The 24,603-nt window shown below is 39.7% G+C and overlaps 2 protein-coding genes and 1 long non-coding RNA gene across 8 annotated transcripts in view; 1 reads left to right on the forward strand and 2 right to left on the reverse strand.

Annotated features, from left to right (window-relative positions):
- The window catches only part of px (plexus), a 98,745-nt gene that overhangs the window by 15,543 nt on the left and 58,599 nt on the right, over window positions 1–24,603 (forward strand). For 4 of the 5 annotated variants that reach the window (XM_064687490.1, XM_064687491.1, XM_064687495.1 and 1 more), the window contains exon 2: window positions 1,515–3,059. In XM_064687490.1, the coding sequence (XP_064543560.1) occupies window positions 1,524–3,059 (1,536 nt within the window). In that variant the 5' untranslated portion in view covers window positions 1,515–1,523. Of the gene's footprint in view, window positions 1–1,514; window positions 3,060–19,414; window positions 19,625–24,603 lie in introns of those variants that run through there. The other variant, XM_064687492.1, reaches the window with a different exon arrangement.
- Window positions 1,041–1,519, reverse strand: LOC135432044 (uncharacterized). The gene is made up of 2 exons (XR_010436878.1): window positions 1,352–1,519; window positions 1,041–1,242 (listed from the first exon to the last, which is right to left on the reverse strand). It is a non-coding gene; the product is annotated as an uncharacterized LOC135432044 (long non-coding RNA).
- gas (gasoline) lies at window positions 8,166–14,264 on the reverse strand. 2 transcript variants are annotated; one of them, XM_064687679.1, is made up of 2 exons: window positions 13,667–14,264; window positions 8,166–10,051 (listed from the first exon to the last, which is right to left on the reverse strand). In XM_064687679.1, the coding sequence occupies exons 1-2, from the start codon at window positions 13,678–13,680 to the stop codon at window positions 8,398–8,400; spliced, it is 1,668 nt and encodes a 555-aa protein (XP_064543749.1). In that variant the 5' UTR covers window positions 13,681–14,264; the 3' UTR covers window positions 8,166–8,397. The 2 variants fall into 2 exon arrangements, with proteins under 2 accessions (XP_064543749.1, XP_064543748.1); XM_064687678.1 differs by lacking the exon at window positions 13,667–14,264 and adding an exon at window positions 11,372–11,503.

The raw sequence follows: 24,603 nt of genomic DNA on the forward strand, positions 1-24,603 counted from the left end.
CTAACCTGGCAACCTTAGCTTGGGCTTAGACATGCGCTTCTATAAATATATACACATACTAAGACAAAACTACATAGTCAAGCGATCCGTGCAGAGCATACAGACAGGATGGAAAGATAGCACAGCTTAAGTTCCACATGGATGAAATTCCACTGAGCTAGAAGGAGGACGCTCCGAAAGACAAATTTTATTTCGAACCAATCACTTTGGTTTTCAGGATCAATCAATCGGCTAAGGTTGTCATTGAGCGAGTAGCAGAGATTGTCATAAAAGCAAACGAAGCAAAAGTTCCGCCGTACAAGCATATCGCGTTCTTTCTTGAATTATGCTGAACCCACGGTTTCTGTAAATGAGCGTGACGAGACAATTGTATTGTATGCCGAGCATACGCTATGAAACTGCATAGATATTCCAAGGGTATTCTCTCCATGGGATGAGACTAACGACGGTCGCGGGACTCACTTCCATAAACTCCCACTGTCAAGCACGGACAAACATAAGCCGGTAGTTAGACTACAGTGAATTTCTATCTCACCGAATTTGATTTGGGTAGTAAATAAGTATGAAGCACGTGCTCAAAGCAGTTGCGTGGAAACCTCTATGTGGGTCGAACTAAGTGGATAAGATAGACGCGAGCGTAGAAGTATGCGATGGTGATACCGAAGAGGGAGCTATCAGGCTCGGTGTGAGAATTTCAACTAGTCCTGTGCAGCTTCGCTGCCGTTTCGCGGGAAAATATTCAATTGTTGGTATACAATAAAGCCTCTATTTTTTTGTTTTGTTTATTTAGTTACAGTAAGTGTGCTTTAGTTATGGTTTCCGCCCTCTCTTTTAGGATTTCCTCTTATTTAAAGGGTAGAGCTAGGTTGACTAGCTCGAAAGAGATTATCTGTCCTTTTGCTGTACCTCAAAGCAGTGTTGACTTTTATCATAAATGATCTCCCCTCTTTTTTATCACATGCTTTTGTGCTTATTTATGTAAATCATGTGAAATTTACTCTTGCGCACACTGTTCCCCTATATAACACTCGTCTACAGGATGATTTAAACTCTATACAACTTTTATTTTCGGCAAATCAATTTCATCTAAATTGTTTAAGGTGTCAGCTATACCATCGGCCATATTCCTTTGCAGCTTATACTAGGGGTTCTCTTTGATTATAAACTCTGCTTCAATCTTCATATTGGGACACAAAGCTTCTTTTGCCATCTTACTCCAGAAGCCTTCTTCTTAAGCTTTCGCTAATCAAAAGAAGGAATATCCTTAGTGTTTTCATACATAAGTTGTTTGTCGGAGACATAGATTCTTCTTTTCTTTAAGATTTCAATTCTCTGCTCCCTCAAGACTTACCAGGAATGAACGCCCTTTATTCGTACCTAAAAGCACGACAGTAAATAAAATGAATTAATAAATGTAGTGATTAAACAAACATAGAGAAGATATCAGACTATTCTCAATGGGTACTGGGTATAAAACAATTGCCTAATCGAAATTTACGTCTCTCAAATTCCAGCTGAATATTATGGAAAAGGCGAAAGCGTACATTAAAAATGAACTCCGTGGCAGCAGCGCGCCACTGCAATCCGAGCCAAGAGCACAATCACAACCACAACCACAATCACTGCCGCAGGGGCACAATCAGCACGTGGCCGGTTCGGAGCTGATGCCGTCGCCGGTTGGAGGCTATCATATGCAGCAATACTACCATACGGGGCCTGTCAAATCCACGGGCCGTGCCTCGGCGCCACCGGAGCACATGACCGCGTCCGTTTGCTTTGTATGTGGCGGGCATGGCAGCTACGAGGCGTTGCGCGTGCGCGCCAATCCGGAGCGGCCGAGCGAAGCACACTTTCCGTTTCTGGAGCGGCATGAGCCGCCCCAGGGAGTGCCGGCCGTGACAGCCAATCAAATGTACGTGATGGCCTGCATGCTGTGTTTTCGCTCACTGCACGAGCAGTGGGAGGCGTACGAACGTCAGAAAAAGCCGCTCCTGCAGCGCATTTACCACATGAAGCGAGTCGATGGCAAGGGCTACATCGGAGCAGACGTGGCCACCCAGAGCGAGTACGCGGCCCAAATGCTGGGCCTCAGTGCCGAGCATCTCAGCCAGAACGGACTCGCTGAGCTGCACAGCGCCGCCGCTGCGCCGCCATTGGATCCATATGCCCTGAGCAGGCATTACGCGGTGGGGCCACCGTCAGTTGCGTCGCCCCAGCAGCTGCAGCACCACAGTACCTCAAGAAACGCCTCGCCGGACTACTATCCTCGCAACGCTACGCCCACTAGCCACAGTCAGGGCTACAGCAACCACAAATACCTGAGCCGGCCGCAGTCGCGGGATATGCAGCTGCCATCCCCATTGTCGCGACCGCCCAGCGAGCCGCCTGCTCGCACATCGCTTGGCCCTGGCTCCAACTTTGCGCAGCACAAGTTTAAGCTGGGCCAGCACAACTATCAGCCACCGCCGCCCCAGTCACCGGCACAGTACCAGCCCGCGCAGTACCAACAGCTGCAGCAGCAAACGGCCGCCTATCACATGCTGCAGCAAGTGGCCGCAGTTTCGGGTGAGCATCAGTCCCACTATAAGGGGAATCCATACAGTGGCCTGCCCAGCATGGGTACGCCAATGCCGCTGGCTGCGCAGCCGCCCAGCCTTGAGGATGATAATGCCACGGTCCTTGATCTGCGCAATTCGTCCAATGTGAATGTAACGCCAGCAGCGACGCCCACTCCTGTTTCCACGACCACGTCCCGTAGTCAGCCGGGCAGCTCTTCCTCCTCAGCCGAGGTGGGAATTCTGGATCTGTCCATGCCGGATAAGAACTCCATCACGGAGGTCTGCTACGTGTGCGGCGACGAGCAGCGTCGCGGCAGCCTAGTCGAACTAAGCACCGTCAAGCCAAAGGAGTCCAGGCTTGGTCAGCCGGTGGCTTACTTTCCGCTCTTCAACGAGCAGCATCCACGCCCCGCCCGCTCTCGCCCAAAGGATCCCCGTGGCATGATCCAGGCCTGCATGCCCTGCTACGAGGATCTCATACAGCAGTGGAACGCCCATCAGGTAAGCCCTTCGCAAATTATCAACTGCTTATATCCGATTTATATCTGAAGAACATTTATATCTAACTGCACGGGTTGCAGAATAGAATTCTAATTGTCCCAAGAGATGGAAAAGAGTTTCATCTGGGTAGAGAACATTTGTATTTCGCCTAGGTGGCATATTTATGAGAATTAGTTATTTTTTGTTTTACTTCGAAAAAGGGTATTTTAGAAGGAGACATCTCCGACCTCAAAATATATATTTATATTCCAGATCAGCATCAACAGAGTTAAGGTCTTGAAATTAAGCTTAAGTCAGGCAGTAGACTCTATCATATTTGCTGCTTGTATATGAGCAAAATCTTATCAAGATGTCACTACAATATTATATAGGTCTATAGGAGGAATCGGTCGAAAAATGAGTTTTTTTTCACTATTCCCACGGATAGGAAGGCAAAATTTAAGTCGTGTCTGCAAATGCATAAGAGAAATCACATGTGATTTGCAATCGCGATACCCATGTCGCCAAACTATATTCCTTCTCTTTTCTAAAATATCGCCACATTATCATCTCGGACGATGTGTTGAAATTAACTGGATATCTACTAGTCGACTCACACATGCATAAATGTATGAATAGCTCGTAAATGTTTTAATATCATTCAATTGCATATAAATAATGCTAAGTAGATTACGACTACAAAATTTATATAAATTAAATATCAAATGGGTATCTGAACATCTGTGTGGATTGGGCGGTGTGGGGTAGCTCAGCTCGTTGGCGACTAAACGCGAAAAAAAGAGAGAAAAAATAAAACATTTGGGCAACCAAATTTACGAGAAATGTTTTCGCGTCACACGAATCAAAATAAACAAATTGCTGCGGCCGCGAAGATGAGGATGTGGATGAGTGTAAACTGTGCTGATGATGATGATGGTTGGGGATGGCTGGGGATGGCGCCGCGTAGTGACCCCGGGTGCTGTGCCAATCCGCAGACTTTTAATCAGTGGGGTCGACATTGGAGTCAGCCCCAGAGCTGGTCCCGGCGATAGAGGCCGAGAGAATTATCATTGCCGCCACATGACTGCGTCTCTGGTGGGAATTTTGACCGCAGGGTCGCTTGTGTTTCTGATTAAATTTTAATAGCTTTCCGCGATTATTTGCCTTTTTCTTTTCAGTCTGTGTTTGCGCTTTATTTTGCTGTTATTTCTGTGTGTGAAATGTATTTTCGGACTATTCCTCACATTCGTTGATAAGGTTTGGAAAAAAAAAAACATCCAGAATCGACGAAAAAGAAAAGAAGAGCGCTGCAATTTGAAATTAGATTTTGTTAGTTATTTTTAGAACTTACTCGAGCATTTTTAATAATGATTCACCAAGCCGAAAGCCTAAATATCATTCATATTATTTACAATCTTTATTTACATTTATGTGCAAATTTAACGAATAAATTCTATGACCAGATAAAGCAACGAAATCTATATATTTTTATCTATTTGTCAAATCAATTACAATTGGGGGAGATTAAAATTATTGAGATAATGAAGATTATAAATAAATACAATATATTTTTTACTTATTTATTGTTTCTAAAAACTTTAAAATTAAAAGAAAAAATTGGTTAAATTTTTTCACTGAAGCTTTTAATTCATATTCATGGGAACATCAGTAAATAAATAATTATATGCATAAAATTTGGGAAAAACTAAAGACCTCAAACTCAGAACTGTTTCAATTTTCGTAAAATCCACGAATCCAGATTGTTTTGTTTTTATCCTTAAAGCTCATTTGTTAACTTCTTCATCAACTGCTTTAACAATTTTTGAGGAGCACACCACGAAACTCAAATTTGAGGAATACTTTAACTCCAACCTAGCGTAAATGTTGCACGGGCGGGAAATGTGTCTAAAACAGATACATATCTAACAATTGATGTACAAAATTGTTACGGGCAAGAGAAAGTACCGCTAGACATTGACATTCAGAATTAGACATTTTGTTGCATCTAGATTACACAAATAATAGGTTTTTCTTCTAAAAAAACCATTAATGTATTAATGTACATTTAAACAGATTAAATTAAATTGCCTTTTTTTAAATTTCTCATAATTTGCGTTAAATGTATTTATTTTTATTACCCGTGTTTGAATCTAATCTCTGAGAGTTTTCCCTCTCACCTGTCTACACCAAAATCCAGTTAAAATGTGTATTCTTATCAGACCTCTCTGCTGCCGGTAACTCAATCTATGGTCAATTCATTTGAAATTTATATTCAAAGCGCAAAATTTGCAAACATGCCATAAAAATGTAAAATTCAAATCTGCCGTTGGAACTGGGCGAATACAATGTGCAAAATGCCGGATAAATAATTAAATGCCATTAATTGGAATTGTGTAAATTTCAGACACACACACACACACACACAAATGCCCGAATAAAACAAACACAAAACACAAAAAATGCGCATGAAATAATAAATAAATAAATGCAATAAAATTGCAAATGCTGCAGTGCGGCGACTGCTGCGGCGGGGTGGGGCGGGGCGGGGCGAGGCGGGGGCGGGGGAGGATAATGCCCGGCGCGCCGCAACGCCGGCCTATACAGAGAAATGCAAAATGAATAAATAATCAAACATTGAAAATCAACGACGGGCCTGGCAACGAGACAAATTAATTAAATTTAACCCAGTAAAGCAGCGCAATTTAAACGCAAATTTGGCGCCAAGCCAAACAAACCGAACCGCCAGCCAGCCCCAACCCCTCGCACTCGACTCCCCCCCCTGGCTGATCATGGCAAGAGTGAGAGAGAAAGATAGAGAGAGAGAGGGAGGGGACTCATCAATCGCATGACGTACGCAAATTTCCATTCAGCTGGCAAGCGGAAAGTGCGAAAAAGCATTTAATTATTTATGCTCATCTTTAAAGAGTTCCGAGCGCTAACTGAATCCAATTTAAACGAATTTAAATCGATCTCGATTCCTTGCCAAGGTTTTTTTCTTTTTCTTCCGATGTATTTCTCGCCTAATTCAATTGTGAATTAATAAAATATCGGGCCAAAATTAAATGAATGGATGGCTAGCTCGACTACAAGATGCCCTCTAGTCTATCAAGAGCATTTAAATAAAGATATTTTAAATATCTACGATAAAAATAAAAAATGAATATATTTATTCGGCTAAAGTTTACCCATGTCTGGACTTACATTTTTTTATTTTCACAAATTGTCTTACGTTAATTACAGCAATAGTAATAATTATTCAGATATAGTTTTGAATGTTCTTTATCCAGATTTTTAGGTTGCTTTCGCGACTGGCTCTGGCTTTATTTCCATGTTAATTGAAGTTTTGGATAGTTTACTGCCTATTTTATATAAAGAATATATAAACGTAATGAAGAGCTGCCTCTTTAAATGGGGTGTCTTGAAAAATGGAAGAGGGAATGTTTCCGACTCCACAAAGTATGTATTCATAGCCAGATTATTATATTGCTATCATGGAAATGATTGTCCGAGAAATGTTTCTTACTTAAATAAATGAAAATAGAGGCTTTCACTTATTAACGTGAATTACTCATAAGTTATTAAGCCCGGTAAATGCCGGATAATTTCTTCTAGTATTCAACAAAATAAAAGTAATTGCTGTACAATATTATGTGTACTTGTGTGTGTGTGTGTGTGTGTGTGTGTGTTTATAAATGCTTGGAAATACCATGGGCAATTTGTTCTCGACTGATGTTTATGTTGGCTCGACTATTTTGTATTTATGTCTCGATTGATTCAAATGAGATTAAACACAAGCCTGAAAATTCTCCCAATTCTCTTGCTCACATTCTTTACATATTTCACCAATATTTTCACTTAGTATGGCAACAAAAAAAAAATGACTTCTCATTAATTAGCTTGCAGTTCGCTTGGTAAGTAATTTGTCAAGCCAATTGCATTTATTTGAAACTATTCCGAACGGTTATGAGAATGACAACAATGACCCGCGTTGTCTCTTGGCGCTCAGGAATTTTTGTCAGTTTGCCAAAGAGGCGAAGCGAAAAAGCGGATTAAACTGGTTAAGCAAATGAGGTAGAAAATAAGACAAGCAACGATGATCCGCTCAGCTATGAGATACCCTCAAAATTCGTAAATTGGCATGTCATACATTTATTTGGGAAATGTGTCATAAATTGGCATATACTTAATTATACTGCGAGGTATGTGTAGAAGATGTGTCAAGAATCTGAGATAAGTTGAAACATATAGTATACATGTGTACATGTAAAAATAAATAGATCATTTTGTATATTATATCCGAAAGTTGTATCGAATCTTTGTCCGTTTCAATGTTTATCCGTCTATCTGTATCTATGCCAACAAATTTAGCAGATGTTTTCTTTGTGCTAAATGGTAAACATATTTTATGTATTTCAGAGCCAGCCGGCACTGCGAGAAAATTTTTCTCTCTTCTTCATACATTCAATTCTTGAGTTCTTTCGATAAAGTTTGAAGCAAAAGGTGAATTCGGAATACATTCGCTATTGGAAATGAAATGTATCCATAATTTTGCTGATATTACTACTGTACAAATGAAATATTTATAAAATATTTGTAGCTTTTCAGAAAATGTTTGCAAATAAGCTCATCCCATGATAAGTTGTATCAGCTTAACTGTCTATATATCAATTAAATTTAAAACGAGAAAGTAGGGATGTCTTTGGCATGCCTGTATGCAGATATGTAAGATATGTAAAAAACACAATATTTTGCCATACAAGAACCTAAATTGTCGTTCCCATGGCAGATATATGATAAAGTTGTCAGATGCGGCCGGTTCCGATATTTGGCTGGATATGCTGGTATAAAATATACACACTTTATGGGTGTTGGATATGTATCCTTCTATGCGTTACACACTTCATGACAGAATTATAATACCCTCTACAATGATAAATATACAGTATATAACTTATATTAACTAACAAATCAAACGACTTGTAATTTAAATAGAATAAGAAACGTTCTGTCTACAGCAGATATTTTATAAATATATTTCATAAGTTTTAGTTTAGGTGAGAGATTTTCAAAGCAAAGCCTTACTCACTTATTACACTTGACACGGCATAACACAATATTGTTCATCAAATGAGTAATGGAAAACATAGAAGAATAATACTTATAGGAATATTTTACCTACTGATTGCAGAAATACTTTAAAGCCATCTCGCAGATCGTAACGAGATTAATAAATAAGTAGTACAGACTCTAACGACAAAGACATAAAGCAAGCTAAAAGTGAACTAGTTTGGTCGGAACTAGTTCACTAAATGCACAAATGAACAGCTAGGTAAGAGCTCGATCAGCTTCAATAGCATCTTTAGTACAAACTCTCTCTTGTATAGAAGCTGTCCCATACCACGAACTCTTTACTCTCCGGCAGCGGCATAAACTCCAACTCTTCACTGATATTGAGGCAGAGCTCCGAGCCGCCCGGTCGCAGGGGCTCCCACTGGGTTGGCTCGATTTGCGGGCAATTGGGGTTGCCAGTCGTGGCGAACGAGGTCCACATGCCGATGAGTCGCTCTATGGTGCGATACTCGGGCGAGGCTCTGTCCAGCTTGGCGGACAGCAGCGTGTAGAACATGTAGGAGAGGTCGTCCGCGTGGCACACGCCCCGCACCTGCCGCCCGCACTTCAGGGCGCGGTAGTGATTGTAATGCGGCGAGTCCATGTCGAAACGATACAAGTAGGTGGGCGTGGCTGGAGCATAGGCAGCCCGGGCGAGCAGCGCACGATGAATGCCATGCCAGAAATTCTTTACGCTCAGCAGACGCAAGCACTCGAACAGCTCCATTTTGGTCCGGTCCGCATCATCGAAGTAGGCCAGCTTGAGGCGACGCAGCTGCTCGGCCAGCTCGTTGGCGTCGACGGCCTCGCGCACGGGTCGCGGAATGAGTGCCTCGAAGGCACTGAGCATGTGCTCCGGATCCTGTAATGTGGTCTGGTAGCTGAACAGGCCCTCGAAGGAGGTGCCGCCAATGATGAGAGGCAGCTCGTTGCTCCAGGCGCTGGCCAGTTGCTCGAGATGTGGCCGCGGCACCACACAGTCCTCGCCCACATATGTCTCCACGACAGGTCCGAAGGCAATTATCTCGTAATTTCGATGCTCCTCCTGGGTCACAATCGCATTGCAGTGCAGCGCCAGCTGGCTGCCAGATGTCCCGCTCAGAAATTTCAACAGCTGCTTCTCATTGTCCGCCTCGCCCTTGTAGCCCAACCGACTGGCCAGCCGCTGGGCCCAGCCGCTATCCGGCTGGATGGCCCATTCGCACAGCGCGGAGCCCGACTGCACAATGGCGCGATGGAAGAGGCCGCGCGTCTGTTCCGTGTGCATAAGGATGTGTGCGGACGTGCCGCCAGCACTTTCGCCCATCAGCGTGATGTTGTCCGGATCGCCATTGAAGCTGGCTATGTGATCGCGCACCCAGCGCAGTGCCAGTACCTGATCCTTGAGGCCGGCATTGCCAGGTACCTGCAGTTCGCGTTCTTTTAGGCTCAGGAAGCCAAGCGCACCCACGCGATAATTAAAGGTGACCAGCAGTACGTCGTGCTTCATGAAGTAGTCCGGCCCGTATATGTCCCGCATGGCACCGCCTATTTGAAAGCCGCCGCCATAGATCCAGACCATAACTGGCAGTGGACGCGGTGACTCCAGTCGCTTCACGTACACGTTCAGGAACAAACAGTCCTCAGATCCCTCCACCTTATTCGTTATAACGTTCTTCTGCATGGGCTGCGATCGAGCGTGCGTGCAGTCCCTTACCCCCTGCCAGGGCTTGGCCGGCTGTGGCGCCCGGAACCGTAGCTCGCCAACCGGTGGCTGGCCAAAGGGTATGCCCTCAAAGGAGTAGTAGGACTCCCCATCGTAGAAGGTCTTGCGCTCCATGCCCTTCACCTTGCCACATTTGGTTTCCAGCACTTTTGTACGGCCGGTGCTCAGTCGATACTGCACTACCTTATGCCCAATGGCCCTAGAAGAAAGATATGGATATATGAATATGATGGACTTCAAGAATTGAGACCAAGAATCTTAAATATTGTGGGCTTCATATGTTCATATGAGTTATAGTAGAGATTTAGTATTCTTCTTTCCACCTATTTGGCCTATTTGTGGAATGTCCCCTGATTTCACAACCAACTTTTGAGCTATTATCTTATGGATGTGCTTAAATATATATGTAGTTGTATTTATACATATGTATATCAAAACTAACAAGTTTTATTTGTTTCTCCTGAATTGGAAACATGAGTCATACAATATTAATAGACAAATATTAGAAATTCTGCGACCACAAATGCGGTTTTTACGTGCTACTCTTTTTCTTGTTACAACATTCATAAAATGACCAAAGTAAATTACGAGGAACTATAGAATTACTGCAATTCATATTCTAGAGAAACTTTGCTAGTACAACTTTTGAATACTAGGAAACATGCCCTTATTGTGCGAGTGTTCTGTTCGATATCCCTATTCTGTATATAAATGTACGATATAATATTACAAATATAAAGAGTGCTGTAGCTGCGGCTAGAAGATACTAGGAAATACCCTAAGCCCGGCTTTAACCTGCCGTTACAAACATTAAAAAAACTTGTTTGTTTTTTTTTTTATTTATAGAGAAACTGGTTTTGGTATCCAAATAGAGACATTTATATTTATGTAGTAACTACTTATAATCTTTGAGTTATGCTTAAGAAACCATGACTGAAAATCGATATTTATCGATAATGTTGAAAGAGGCGATATCGAATAATAGCATTATGAGCTCGTTCTGTTTCCTATGGTATACAATAGGATATTTTAATTTTCCAATCTGTAGTTTTAACAGAGACGATTGAACTGGCGAATATGGCCAGACAAACTGAGTTCATCGGCCTGTTCAAGAATAAATATATTTAATGGGGTATAGATACTTCTTCTGCCTGTTAAACACATTTGCGCACAGCTATTATGTTTTGTATGCAAACTGTAGAAGCAAAAACACTTGGCACGGCCAACAACGGCAAGTTAATTACAATTTGACAAATCTCTCTTTTATTCCATTACCTATTTGAAATGCAAATAAATTATGTTTATGGATTCAGTGCGTTGTAATCAGATTCGCCATATGTAATGAACTATTCGGTATGGTGCTATAGCTGGATTACCGATATCTTATCTATATTCGAATACCCGAATAATAATTGAGCTGCGTCACATTAAGTAAGCACTTCAATGAGGAGATACTCATCTATTGTCTGAACACTGATTGCCACAAAACTTTTGGACACGTCGCGCAGTCCCCACTTACTTTGCGGCCAACTTGAATTTTTCGGATACACTCAGCCGTAGATCCATTTCTATATATATACCCGTATACGTCTGTATATATATATATATATATTGTTTATGCAAAAAATTCTTTATGCTCCGCGGCACTTCCAACGCGCTCAAACGCCAAGCAGAAACTAAAATGTTTCCACTTTTGAATGCCCTGCTATGACTAAATGATTAGATAAAATCGCGCCTAACAGCTGGCTACATAATATGTGTATATATTACATATTATTATTGCTGATTGTAAGTCGATTCGGTATTTGATAGGTAAATGAAGTTGTTTACAAACAGCATTCGAACGGTTAAAGGTCAAGTTGCACTCACTTTCGTAAGAACTTTCTTTTCAATTCATTCACATAACGGACAGATATAACGCCCTATTCATATATATGTATACATCTCTATATATATGTTTATATATATACGAACGTATTTGTGCGTGTACGCTAAAGCAACAGGGTGGTTTCGCAGACACAATTAGGTCATCGAAACAGTTGAGACTCGAGGCGCCAGAGCCCATCAACAGGCATCGTCGTCATAATGGGCTACAAAAGGCCTCTGAGGCGAACGCGCCTAAGCCGAATAAATATGTGTAAAATTATATAATACACACATATTATGTATGAATGTAACGATGCGATGAGTCATGGGCTCATTGACCTTGCTTTTCGCAGCTCCCTTTTAAGAAAAATTGACACAAAGGTCAATCATCTCGGCTGGAAGAAATGAAAACAACAAAGTATAGGGCCAATCAGGAAGTATTGTTAGTCGAGCTAGAATCAAGATTGCCAATCTGTTAGTAAAAAAACCAGGAACTACAATTTCCTTAAAAATCTGAACTTACCCGAACTTGAAATGCTTTTTTCAATAACTTTTGGAAGAATAATAATTACTGGTATGTATAATATAAGACATCAATTTCACCCATATTCCACCCGGTTCAAGTTTTGCTCTTAATTTACGGTACGAATTTTCCACCCATTTTCTATCTACTACTACTACTACTTACTATCTCGAGCTCCACGTCTCAATTTTTATCTATGAACTAAGTTGAAAGCTCGTCGACAGCAAGAACAGAAAATTGAAATCAACGTTTTCCGCTCATTTTAAATAGAATTTCGTTTCCACATTTTTCGTTGACTCTGGGTGAATGTAGCGAAAAGTATGAAATTCGTTAGAAGTGTTCCAAAAGATCTTTGAAAATGATTTTGAAGCCGAACCGATACTAAACAAAAAAGGTTGCATACAATCGTTTCCGGCAATATTCCACAGTCGCACATGGAATTTCCAAAATCGATGAAAACGTTTTCATTAACAATAAGGTTGAAGCCGATCGGGCGAAACTCTGTGCGTCGCTCAAACAACCTTGGCCCTCCGAAATATGAAAATCACGAATGCGATGAATTTGCTTAAAGATCTTGGGTGAATCAAATTAATTTCAAAATATTTAATCATCTAATATTAATAGGAAACTATGAAAATTCCTGTGACCACAGCAGAATAAAAAGGCCTTTAAATGCGGTATTTTACGTGCTACTCTTTTCTTGCTACAAACCTCATTAAATTACGGAAGTAAATTACGCGGAATTACAGAAAATACAAAATCGATGAAACACTTTTCAATAGGACTAAGGCCGATCGACCGAGAGTACATCTCCACTCGAGAAAGCGCATTTACCGAAAAGTGTGACACACATATTTAATGAAGTTTTTGAAAGATATTTGAACTTTTCATCCGCTAGGGATGGTTTTGGGATTATTTTGAAACACATTTCAAGGTTGTTACATACGTTTGCACAAAAACATTATACCCGTTTACGCATTTTTAATGGGTTCAGGCTATAAAAATGTGTTCGTAAGTTCCTAAATCTAACAAATGTAATTAGACGCTTTGAACACATTGCTTCTGAAGGTCGTTATATATTTTTTTTTATCACAACTGTACATAAACTATTAGCCATTATTATCCAGCGTTGGCCGGGCCATGTTTTTTGCCTCAAATTTCAGACATTTCTTGCCCTGGCAAGGCCGACTGAAATAAGCAAATATTTTCTTAGCCTGCACGTGTCTTCGCCCCTTTGTTTGTTTTATTAAGTTAGGCAACTTGGACAATAAATATACTTAGCCAAGCTCAGAGCTCGCAATGAAAGTATCTTCTTTCTGTTGGATTTTGTTGACAATCATTTAAAAAAAAAGTAAGATCAAAGTTGAAATGCTTCTAGAAAATGCGAATATAAAATTCGCAATATTCGATTTACTGGCTTTTTACCATTGAATTTCCATTTGAGCCCTGCTCCCTGCTCCCTGCTCTTTGCACTTGACTGGAATCGTCTAAAGTGTCACAGCTGGGTTGGCATTGCCTTCAGATCCTCCTTCCTCTGCCTGGGAGCAGCTGGTTGCTGCAGCAACGTCGCCTGCGACACTGGCACTTGGCTCCGGGCAAAGACTTTGGCCAGAAGTCTGTCCTTCCTTCTGCGCAGCCGGGTAGGCTTGTTTGTTGTCGTCCGGGCAAGTGTTGACTGTCGAGTGTCGCCTTCTGCTTTTGGGTTGTGTGTTAGTTAATGTGATTATTTCACGCTTGGTCTGCTCCGAACTAACAATTCCTTTTCTGCTCCCTGCCTGCTCCCATTTTCTATTTCAGTCGGAGTTGGAGTCGGATTCCGTGCGTTATTATTATTTGTTTGCTTAGCTTTTGTTATCGTTTTTGTTCCGTATGCCTGTTTGTTCTTTAAACAATTTACGCTTCCTCTTATCTTGGGTCTTCTGCGCTGTGTTTATTCTCCATGCATATATATGTATGTAGTTATAAATGCTAACATGCCTGCCTTTGAGCAGGCGAATGCTGCAGCAGTGCCAACTGAGACAATTCAAATATTACTCATACGACACGTTGTCTTTACAGATGACTGGGCGCAAATATTTAGTTATTGTAAGAAAAACGATTTCCTTTTAAAGATCTTTTTAGAAAACTTGACTTTTTTTACACTAAACAGGCTAATTTCATTTGGTTCGATCTACTCTATCTATCATTAACCTCTTTAGGATTATTTGAGTTGAACAATTTTTGTAAATCTAGATTCTTTTATCAAAGTTAGCAGCCGTAAGACATTTGTCTGCAAGTGTAGTTAATCTTCGGCTAGCCCAAATTTGCCTAATATTTCATTACCACAATTTCTAAAAATTGAATTAATTATGTTTACATAGTTTGGCCGATCAACTATTTTGAGCGCAAGTCTAAGGCAAACAAAATGATGTTGAACCAAAATTTCAGCTGGGTTTAAAACTTAACAAATATCTTTTTATTTAATAAATTAAGACTGAAATAACTAAAATGATTTACAAAAAGATACAATTGAAAATAAAACAAAATCAGCCGGACATCGCACTAAAATTTTAAAATAAAAATTAGAAATTCGCCTCTGAAAAAGGGGACATATCGTTAGTAATATTATTTTGAAAACAAAAAAATCAGAAAATAATTTTCGGATTTTCTAAAAAGTAATGAAAATTTTTGACGTAATAAAGTTTTTTTTGTAAAAAGGAAAAAAACAAACACAAAATATTACATTATTTTCTAAACAGCCGAATTTTTTTTTCTAAAAAGTACAAATTTTTTTTATTTAGTTTTATTAATTAGAAGAATCTTCTTTTATATTTCCCAACAAATTATTGCGCTCACTCAAAACATTATTCACAACAAATTTTTGAATTATGACTTTGAAAATGACGAACTTTTCAATTGCAATAATTTTTGTTTTTTGCCTAAACAAACTCACCTGTAAAATGCGAAACGACATTTTAGGTGAAAGAGCCTCTTATTAAATTCAATTTTGCATTATCTACACCTGTCTGTGCTGTGGACCACAATGGGATGGCGCTGTCTGCCGCTTGTTGCCAGGTAAAAGAACTCAAACTCTTAACCTCTCCTGCTACTTTTGCAGGGCCTGAGTGCGTCTGAGTGCTGCACCTTGCCCTCGTGCCTGCCCAGCGTGCTCCGTGGTTCGGTTGCCATAGCATTGTGCAGATTCCGTTGGCAGCATTCCGTTTCGTTGGTGTTGCCATCGACTAAATAAATAAATAAATGCACAATGCAATTTATTTATGCATGTTTGTTTGTTTGCCTGTTTATATGTATTTTTATTTGTACAATTGTGCATACATACATGTATGTATTTGTTGTTGTTTGCCCCGTTTACCCTGCTTACATTATCGTTGTTGTTGTTGTTATTGTTGTGCTGCTTCAGTTGCCGGCGCCAATGCAACTGCAGACTGGCTACGCATCAACAAACAAATACACGCACATGCACATACAAGCACACTCACACAAACACAATCACACACACACACGCACAGGCAGAGTTACAATTGTGTCCTGATGCCATCATGAGCCTTGCCTCGACCTCCAAGTGCCAGCGTTCCACATTTCCCTCTCCTCTACTCTCTCTCCTCTCCTCTCGCTCGTTACGTTATCGTCATTGACTCCGTCGTCGTCTTCGCCTTCATCGTGTTTACATGGTTGCCGCCTACTGTTAAAGGTGACGACCCCTTGAAACGCAACCCCTTGCCCATACCCTGCATCTTTGTCTCGGTCGCTCCTTTGCTTGTCTGTTGTTGTTTTTGCCTTTCTTGTTCTGGATGTTTGTTTGGCTTGCCTGCCCTTTTGTTTTGCTGACGTTAAGGGGCAGCGCGTGTACAAATTGTTTTTCCGAATGTCCAAATTTTCAGGGCTGGGCACATTGCGAAAATTGGAGCTCACTTAAAGTGCATCCTTTGACATTCAAGCAACTGTTGCTCGTTTTGTTCTCCCTTTTAATTTTTTAAATTCCAATTCAATTTTAATATATTGTAAATAAAATAGTTAATCAGAAAATCTGAATCTGAAGAAAAACGAAAGCTCATGATCTTTTGTTATTAAAGGTGGAAGCCAAAGAACTAGTTCGTGCTCGTTCTCTAGCCAACGCACGCTCTGGTTCATTTGATGGCGCTTTTGTTGTGTGCTCTTTCGCTTTTGTGTTTTTGTTTTAGTATTCGCCGCTTTAATTTGGCTCACTCGTTCTTTTTAGCTTCGGTTTCGTAGTTGTTGCCGACTCGTGCCGTGCCGTGCCGTGCTGCTGCTGCTGCTTCTGCTGCCCACGACGGCTGCGACTGCGTTGTTTGTTTGCATTTGTGTTTTAGCTGCCTCCGCTTTGTTTTCTTTGCGCCCGCAGCACACAAAAACAACAAATAGTACGTACAAAAGCAGCAACAGCACCAACAGCACCAACAGCAGCAGCAGCAGCAACATCAACAGCTACATCTACAGCAACAACAATAACAATAACAGGGCTCCGACTCTATCAGCTTTTTAGCGCGACGTCGCAGTCAGTCAGTCGTCGTCGGTTGTCGGACGCAGGCGTAGGCATTCCAATTGGGACGCACGTTTCGAACTCGAATTCCCGTTCAATTTGTTTATTGGTTCGGTTCACTACGTCGTTTCGTTTCATTTTGTGTGCGTGTGCGCGTGTGTTTCTGTGTGTGTGACGTTATCACGCACCAATTGCGGCAATCGCTTAATGGGCACTCACACTTTCTGCGAGTGCAAGTGTATGTGTGTGTATAAAACAAAATTGATAAATGCACAGCGGCAATAAAAAAATAATACAAAATAAATAAAAGTCGTTGCTGCACACTCATAAATCTGTACGTATGTATGCATACATCTGTATGTACATAAGATCTGACATACATACGTTTATAAATGATTGAGTTGAGTGTGTTAAAACATAAGCAAACAAAAGTCACGGCTGTCAATGCGGTTCAATGTCTTCGGCCTCCTCAGCGAGCAGAGCGGCAGGAACCCACTAAGTGTGACATCAACAACAACAACAAGAGCAACAGCCACATCGGCCGCAGTAATAATCGCAACGGTAGCCGGCATCGGTGGCATTGCCGCAAAACTGGTTTAAGCCAAAACGAAAAGGAATACAATATCAATGGCAACAGCTAAAGACGCCGCGTCTGTTTAAGCATAGTATTTTTTTTATTTTTTGCAATAATGATTCAGAATCAAATGTCATACACGCATATAGCGATGAGTGAAATGGTCATTAAAAACACGATCATCATGTGCACGTACAAAAGCGAATGAGCAGTGAGATCTGATGTGCATTATATAATAAATATAATATAATATAATATGTATGCAACTGGATCAGTGAAATTGCAAAATATTTATTGCATATCAACAAAAATACACCTTTTTTTTGAACATAAATAAGTGATGCGAAAAGTAAATAACGATATTCGCCGCACGCCTCATTTACTTTAATTGTCACACTCCCATCTCTAATGTCGGCCAGCGACTGTTACTCTCATTAGAGTTCGCCCGGCCATTTTGCAGAGTCGAATTGCTTTAACCTCTCTGCGCGTTGGCCTTAGTGTGTGCGAGTGTGCGTGCGTGTGTGTGTGTGTTTGTGAACTACATGAATGTCGTGTACGAAAGGCGCTTAAACAAGTGCGCGCAAGCCAAGTAATAATAACAAGAACAACTACCGTTTTGCGCGTTTAAAACACGCGGCGTCGTCGCCTCGCTTACTTTATCGTCTATGTGTGTTTGTGTGTGTGCGCGACACGTTTGTGTTCGTGTACCGTTCTAAAAATAACCGTTTCATGTGCAGTCGCTGCTGCTTCGCAAGCGACAACGTCGTCGTCGTCGTCGTCGTCTTTCGTATTTGTATTTGTTATCGGTTATTTAACTTGATTTATTTGCGTGCGACTGTTGATTTATGTATGTCGCTCGAATGGGCCCACAGCAATAATAATAATAATAACAACAACAACAACAGCTTTCGACCAAGTCTCACGCACATTGTCATTTAAGTGGGTCAAACAATTATTGGCACGCCTAGCCCCTCCCCTCAGTTACGCCAATGGCGCCTTGCAGTATGTCCTGTTTTTTGTTTTGTTGTTGTCCTTCTACTTTCTACTGACGCCGCGTGTGTGTCTCTGGAGTCTTTTGAAGGCCACGCTTACGATTCGTGCATTTTGCACATGTCCTCAGTTATCCTTGCATACTTACAGGATGATTTAGATTTATAGTCTTAATAATAATTATTATTAATTGTTTGCTCCGGCATGTTTAGTAGTAAAAATTCTTTAATTTTCGCTGGCTTTAAAGCTTGCATTTATTTTGTAGATAATAAACTAATTTATACGATTGCAAATATATGCTTATTCAATAATTGATGTTTCTTGAGCTGTAGAAGTCAAATAAATCTTGCAGTGATTTGGACATTTAATCTTAACCCCTGTGTGTTCGTTGCTTTATTAACTTCTACTTCTCACTAATAAGAAGATACTTTTCCCGAGCCAAATGGGCATTATTGTAGTTGGTTTTCTTGTCTTATTTGAGCTTAAATGAAGTTCAAAGGACGCTGATAATGGGTTGCCATGAAACAAGTGGAAGGAAGGGAGGGTCGGTGCAACGGGGCATTCAGCTACCTTAATTTATGGTCGCCTTAGATCAGCTGGCGGCGGTGCATGCAACACATAAACAACATAATTAGTTACTAGTTAATCTGCAACACCATCATCATCATCATTTTGCCGAGGTCTATCACCGGTCGCGTGCGTGAGTATCGTGTCGGGGCCGCCCCAGTCTCATTCTCATTCGCTCGAAACGGATACGGATGCATCATAAACATCGTCGAACCGTCAGTTCGTCTGTCGTTTCATTTCCACGCCCAAATGCACAACAGCAACAACAATAACATTTACAGAGGCGCACTCGCCGTTCGTTTATCTCAGTTTCAATTAAACCTAATTTTGTTCGTGTTGTAATTAAGGTGTTGCCGCAAATAATTCGCAAATTCATCAACAAACCGCAGCAATGTGCATAAAAACTGATTCATTTCGCAAATCCGCATCGGATTTTAAGTGAAAATCCCAACAAGTGAGCATGGAAATGCCGTGAATATCAGTAAAAGATATATATATATATATATATATATTGGGAGATAGCTTGTGACTAAAAGTGAACTAAAATACTTAAAATTGGTATCTCAAAATGGCGCAAAATCTAACAGTTGTTGTCGGCGAAAGCGGAAAGACAAACGACGCCGTAGCAGCAGCAGCAGCGGCAGAGGCAGAGACGTCGGTTGTCAATTTTAGGCCGAAGGATACAAACGGCTGGAAGGATTACAAAAAACTCAAGACTTATCTTATACTAAAGGAACAGCAAAGCGAAAAGGTAATCGAGCAGGTCTCCTACTAAAAAGGAAGTTAATCAAAACGTAGCCTTAAAGTTAGATAAATACTTGTACTTGAAGAAATGACCATGTTTTATTGAAGAAATAAACTACTGCTCAGATTCGGCCATAATTTATGAAATTATTATAGCTAGATACTATTTTAAGCACGACTTAGAGATACCCTATAACCAAATATAACTATGACTTGAATGTTATGAAATTTTGAGCGCTTAGCAAATATTTATTTATCTCTGAAACAGGTTTTATTCGAGAACCTGCTCTTTTTGGGAAACATTCATTTAGATTTATCGTTAAAGAAATTTAGTTAGTAATTGTCATCGGTTCCTATTAAAATGCCATGAATATTTATATTAATTAGCTACTCAGCTCAATTATTTAGTTCGTGTTAAAAAAAAACTGATGTCAGATAAGTCTGAGAACGGAAACAAGCGGCGCGATTGCGCACTTGATTGGGAACTTCCTATAACAATAATGGCAGCTGGAATTTACATATGCGATTAGGAAAATGTGCTGCAAAGCTTGCACATTATCATAATTACCACATCAAATTAATAGAATGAATATTAAACGTTTACAGATAACGTTTAAATTGTTGATAGCGCTATTTATGATACAAGTAATTAATCACGGATCGGTTTACTTCCTTCACGGATTGATAATTGTGAGATGGGATGCATGCAAATATTGGCAACTTAAGATTGTTCGAACTGTTGTCTCTTACTTAACCCAAGGCGATAAAATGCACTCAATCAGTCAATCAATCAATCAATATTGACCTAAATTGCAACAAGTTAATTTATTGTGGTCAGGCATCAATGCATATTAATCAAATAAATAAATAAATAAATGCATAGAACATGTTTTGTTGGCATTGAGAATTGCAAAAATAATTCAAATTCGGATTGAGAACTTGCAAAACAATGCATGGATAAATTAACAGGCTATAATTCAAAACAAATATAAGAGTGTTCGAGTCGGGAGTGCCCGACTAGAAGATACCCACAATTATGCGCGCCTGGTCAGCTGCTTCTTCTTCTCCTTCTGGTTGCTTCTCACTATGAGAAATGTATTCTTGAATAACTTCGGTGTTTATAGTCCGATCTTTATTTAATTTAAGGGGACAAATATGACACCCCACTCTGTATGCATACCAAAGCTCAAAGTCATATCTTTTTAATAAGGTAATTTTCGTAAGTTGTGGAGAAATGGGAGTAGGTACTTAAAATGTGAAATATTCGTTGTCTGTATACACAATGCAAGAAACTGCACTCCAATTTTGGAGTCTTATAATTTTTAAGTTATGCTGTCGTTATGTTTGTCGAAAATATTGTTAGATTACAAGTCTAGCGCGATTGTTTATAAGGAAAAACAGACAGACTAAATAGCTCTTCTTGATCAAGAATAAAATATAGCTTATTCTGTCTGTTATGACAATAGGAAACAATTGATTTTACCTACAAACTGAAATCTTAATACTATGTACTCTGGGAAATTGGGGACGTTAGGGTAAGAATAGAGATATTTTAAAATGTATATACTCCCCCATGTATCTATATATGATAGTGCTTAGCGAAGTTCAAATAATTTACCAAATGTTAAATATCTCTCCTTACTCATCGATGAAATGATAAAGTCTTTAAAATACATTTTAGTACATTTTTATAGGGCATCTTTGAACCAAGCAACTCGACTAAAGCGTTTTTAGCGATTTTCTCCGCTTTTAAGTACTATCGGGACATTCCCTCTATTTATAGCATATGTATATAATAAATATATATTTATTTAAAAATCTTTAAATTACTACTTACTACTACTAATTACTACACTTGCACTCCAATAAAGTAGTTTGTTTAAAATGTAAATAACAGAAAAATGAAAACAAAAGAAAATAAAGCTGTGAATCTGCTTAGATTCGTGAAAAGTTGCAATTACTTTTTAGTTATGACCCCAAAGAATAATCATGCCCCCGGCAAAGGCACATCTTTCGCTGTCTCGCTCGCTCTGGCCATAATTAACAGGCACACAGACAAAAGGCAAACAATGAAACAAGAGGTGAAAGAAATGTTATAACCAGAAAGAGAAGAGAAAAAAGCCTCTTCATATAAAGTTATTAAACGGTCATGACCCCCATTTTCAAAATGCTTATCAACAGCAACAACAACAACAACAGCAACATGGAAAGCGAAACAACAGCAAAAAGCGGACAGACGGTGAAGTTGTCGAAGAGGAGGTGGGGTGGGGAAGGCAGCAAATAAAGCGGGCGAACATGAAAAACGAGCATTAAAAACTCGCACGAAAAATGACGAACGCGTTCTTAGATGAAGGAGGGAGGGGGAAGAGGAGGGGTGGAGGGGGACGGTGCCGCCAACAGAAGCCAATGAGGCAGGCGACGCCATTTGACCGCTCGGCGTCGGATCAATAAATATGGATGACTTGACGCTGTCCAGATTGATGTGTGTGCACACACACACACACATACAGATACGAGACACATGTATCTGTGCATATCCATGAAATGACAGGCCCGGACGAGTTGTGTAATAAAAATGCGCGCCTATCAATGTCAAAAAATCTGACACACAATGGAATAAGAAAAGTAAACAAACAATTAAATTGCTTAGTGCCTAATAAAATAAATGAATGCCGGCTGCGTTTGCGTGTTTGTCTTAACCAGATACGACTGGAAACAGCGGACAGCTGCCCAGATACGACTGCCTGTCCGTCTCTCTGTCTGTGTGTCTGTCTGCATTGAGATATGTACACACACATATTTATGTACATACACGCTTGGCACAGATACAATTTGAGTGGAGGATTTGCGAACAAATATGCAGGGTAAATAAATATACATGCACATATCTAGAGAGATAGATGGATAGATAGATAGATAGATATGTATCTATAAGAGCTACTTGGGCGTATACGTAATATATCAAATAGCTGTGGCCATTTGTTGATGGACAGCCCATGCGAATTCATTTGGCCTAAGCATCAAAGGGTATTAGTGTGTGGGATGGACAAGAGGGGGGGGGGGGGGGCAAGAGGGGACTCGCGTGTGACAATCAGATGCCCGCTTGTATGTTAATTGTGCTTAAATAATTCTCTCTCTCTTTCTCTCTCATGTGATCAGCAACTTCGGAATTAAGTAAAATGTCTTAATTTGACTTACAAACTTGTAAAAGAGAAAAAACTTAAAAGTTTGCTTTGTTTGCCAATAAAATGAGTTAACACTGTACAAAATGTTGATGTAATGTGAATTGGAATTCAATTCCAATTTCTTTACGGTTCTTATTTTAAGATTAAAAAAGGTTCAATTCCATTGGCATACAAAAATATTTAAATAGTTATTTTAATCAAAATTTTAACTTACATATTTCAATCTATTCCAAATATAAAATTGATTTTGATTTCCTTTAAAATATATATTGCTAGAAATAATTAACCAGGGTTGCCGGATCAGATGAATAATATTATTATTATTTGAAAACTTCGCATCGTATAAACAGATTAAAGACATTCCCACGAAAAGTGAAAAAATTGAATTCCTAAACGGAAAACCTTGTTCTTTGAAATAAGCATAACTATAAAGTACAAAGTTATTTTAGAACGAATTTCTAATGACATGGTGTAAAGGGTGGAAGATGTGATTTTAATTCCATTATTCTTATAAAAAGTTAATCGGTTTATAAATGTTCATTCACTGGGCCAGAAACAGTTGTCTCTTGGCCAGGCAATAGTATTATTGCCTATTAAGGTCGCATTTGCCAATTTGGGATTTGCTAAGAATTATTATTATAGACAGACTTTGAGACGATTGATTGATGCCTGACGCTCATAAATAAATAGTATTAATACGTTTGCTTTTTATTACGCAAAGATCAAAATAGTTGTGAATCACAACAATACAATTTGTATATACTTGTGGATTACAACAATTCGGTTTGTTGTTCTTGAGTAAAACTGATAAAAGATTTTGATAAGATACATGCAACATGTGTAACGCCCTAAAGGTTTGAAGTCCCTTGACCCTAGTTTTCTATTTTTAATCTATGATCGAACAGTCTTTTTATAACTCATCCAAACCTTTCTTATCAATCGATTGTAAAATATTTGTCATAAACTTAACCACAGTTTGTTTTATTACTTTGCTTAGAGATAAAGTTGCCATGCTTACTTTTTTTATACAAGTCGGAATTCAATCTTTGACGTCTGAAAGATGCATTTATTTTTGGGGACTTCATTAATCTCTATATATAAAACTGTTTGTCCTGACTGACTGACTGACTGACTGACGGACTGACTGACGGACTGACTGACTGACTGACTGACTGATTGGTGATCAACGCACAGCCCAAACCGTAAGAGCTAGGAAGCTGAAATTTTCACTGTAGCTACCTTATGTGATGTAGGTGCACGTTAACATGGGGTTTCGGGAAATTCCACCCGCAAGTGTGGAAAAATCGCGAAAAACGTTTGTATGTAAATTTTTTGTTTACCATCCGATCGGCCCCAAACTTATTTTCAAAGATCTTTGTTCAAATTCATTTGAGGGGTGTTCCACACTTTTAGGAAAATCCATTCCTCTTTGGTGGAAATGGAGGTCAAAGATTTGGTGGGTGACGTTTCGCACTCAAATTCGTTTCCAAAGAGAATAAAGTAAAATAATAATAATTATTTATGTGATGGCTGCAAACGATCTGCAAAAGATCTTTGCTCAAATTCATTTGAGAGATGTTTCACACTTTTAACTTAATCCACACCTTGATGGAAGTAATCATTTCGGATTCTTATTCATATTCAAAGATATTTATTAAGATTCATTAAAGGTCACCTAGTTTTTTATGCTTTTTAACTGGGTGTACTTGCCGAATTACATTAAGATTTCAAGAAACCAAATTCGTTTATTCATTTTGAATTCACTGAAATGAATGAAATAATCAGTTGTTGTAAGTAGATA

Source organism: Drosophila montana, unplaced genomic scaffold, assembly GCF_035044405.1.
Source record: "Drosophila montana isolate Dmon_TW-CO22-7 unplaced genomic scaffold, ASM3504440v1 contig_3200_1, whole genome shotgun sequence".
Taxonomy (NCBI): domain Eukaryota; kingdom Metazoa; phylum Arthropoda; class Insecta; order Diptera; family Drosophilidae; genus Drosophila; species Drosophila montana.